The sequence below is a fragment of the Montipora foliosa genome, chromosome 1, assembly GCF_036669935.1.
Source record: "Montipora foliosa isolate CH-2021 chromosome 1, ASM3666993v2, whole genome shotgun sequence".
NCBI lineage: Eukaryota > Metazoa > Cnidaria > Anthozoa > Scleractinia > Acroporidae > Montipora > Montipora foliosa.
In genome coordinates, this window is record NC_090869.1 from 57141665 (window position 1) to 57144164 (window position 2500).

Genomic DNA, 2500 nt, shown 5'->3' on the forward strand with positions numbered 1-2500 from the left:
CGAGCATGCGACCGACAATCTTTCATTCTCTGTTTTCAGTCTGAAACCGCTCGTACCAATTTATTTTTAGGATACTTCGCTAAGATTGTATGACATGAACGAGATGGAATAATCGCAAGAGACGTGTGATGGCGTTCAGTTAGAGCGACTTTAGGATGACCTTGAAAAAGTGTTCGCAATTTGTTTCACGGACCAATGTTTGGCAAGATTCAAACAAAGCTTCTCCTTATTCACTCCAAGGAAACTACTAATATGGGTAGTAAGCAGTTCGACTGCTCAATCACATTACTGCATTTCAAATGACGTCAAAGCGAAATGCCGATCGCTTTCCAGAAAGTTCCATGGAGATATGACGTTGTTTGACGTATCCGCGTTCGCTAAGACCACGAAAATTGGCGCTCGTTTGTTTTGTTCGATTAGCCAATTAAATGCTTTGCATTTTTGTTAAAGTCCTGTTTTTACGTTTATTTTTCAAGATCATAAGAAAGTCGCTCTATATTTTTGAGGTGACGTTTTCGTTGACGTCGCCGTCGCAGATCTTAAGGTCCCTATTAGGGAGCTTACGAAACGAGGACGACGACTGCTACGAGGACTTCATTTAAAAATACGAGTTCGCGTTATTCATATCACTACAAAACTATTTCATGTCGTTTTGCGTTAAAAATGTGTAGTAACTGTCAAGGAATTAAACTGGTATGAGTGGGCTGAAAGCGTAGAGAGAGAACTAAAAATTCATCGTCATGTGCTAACGTCCTCCACAGAACCTTTAGGAGATGATGGCAAAGAAATGTACCAAAATGTAAAACGCACGTGCAGGGCGTGCAGAGCCATTGTTTTTGTTCACTAAACCTATTGTTTTGTAGCGTCGTCGTTGCCGTCGGCGTCGTCGTTTCGTAAGCTCCCTACTCTCAGGTACTAGAATGTAAAACATACGTGCGGGGCGTGCAGAGCCTTCGTTTTTAATTACACCTATTGTTATATACCTAGACTTTCACTAAAGAAAACGAGCACTGTGATTGGTTGATTCTTGGTCAAGTGCCCCTGATCAAATTCCAATATATCCCGACCGGGATACAATTCCGCAGTTGGTGCCCGCTCCGGATGTTTTGCTGCGATTGTTGAAAGAAAAGTCTAAATATGTAACAAAGCACTTAATGTCTGGTCCCTCGGGAATCTAGTTAGTTTTGTTTTCCTAGAGTCCTGATGTTTCCCTCGACTTCGACACATCAGGACTCTCGGCAAAGCAAAACTAACTGTTTCCCTAGGGACCATACATTAAGTGTACATTGTTTCATGGCGTTCTTGTAGTCGACCTTGCGTAAGCTCCCTAATATACCACACTAGGGACTCAAGAGGCATATTTTGTATATCTTCACTGCTGACGTTATTTTTAGCTTTCCTATTGCAGCTCAACCCAAAAGTACCGACAAAATATAATTGATACGACATCAAGGATTAAAAGTGCGGGTTAGAGACGAAATGAAGGAGTAAGCCCCTCACTTACCATTAGGGACACTTGTTGTAACAAGAGTGTGGAGGGGTTCCTTAGAATACTTGGTCTCGGCATCAGTGAGTACTTGCTGAAATCCGAGCGATTCAGGCGCTTGAAAACTTATACCAACCTATAAGAGCGGAGACGACAAAACTTATCATTACAGCAATATTTCATATTTTATTGACCAGTTTCTTCTTATTATTATTACCGATCTGACCCCAGTTGTTCAAACGATGGATAGCGCTACCCGCCGGATAAATCACTATCGATCCAGTGGATAAGTCATAGTGAAACTAATTGCGTTATCCAATGGATAGTGATTTATCCGGTGGATACCGTTATCCACCTTTTGAACAACTGGGGCCTGGCGTCGGTCGCCGAAATATAGGATTTTTCCAAGTTCCCAATGGCTTCTATTAACATTTCATTTCATATACCATCCATTTGCATTACCTTTACCGATACCATACCAGGTCATATTATACCTTTGCTACAACAGACTGCTATTAGCATTAAAATAATACTAATCGTCTCCGATTAACCTATCAAGACGCAACAAAAACACTGTTTACTTGAATTTGTCGTAGATTGTAAGAGGAAACTACAGACTGCAGAGTGCGTTGTCCTGCGAGAATATAAAAATGCCCCCCTCCCAATTATGTACGATAAGATACGATACGATACGATACGATACGATATGACACGATAACTTTATTTACAAAGGGAGACGCTAAACAGTTTTCTAACTTACTTGGCCATACGGCAGAGGACAGACCACAACACCGAGAACTCCAAGCCCTACACTTTGCGTGTATATAGTGTGCGGGTTCTTTTCCGTCCAACAGGGTTATGAACATTGAAGGGTTTCGAGGCGGGGGCTACAGTTTATAGTCCTTATCTCGGGAGAAAACTAAAGAGTCTAGGGATATCATCACACGCAAAGTTAGCACTTTGTCCCTAAGAAAGATCCTCGCACTTGGCTCCAAAGGGATTTGAAATCATGAC

The 2500-nt window shown here is 41.7% G+C and overlaps 1 protein-coding gene across 2 annotated transcripts in view; it reads right to left on the minus strand.

Annotated features, from left to right (window-relative positions):
- Positions 1-2500, minus strand: part of LOC138002361 (uncharacterized) — a 97216-nt gene that overhangs the window by 73827 nt on the left and 20889 nt on the right. For both annotated transcript variants that reach the window (XM_068848421.1, XM_068848423.1), the window contains one exon: positions 1505-1622. In XM_068848421.1, coding sequence (XP_068704522.1) covers positions 1505-1622 — 118 coding nt within the window. The remainder of the gene's footprint in view (positions 1-1504; positions 1623-2500) is intronic.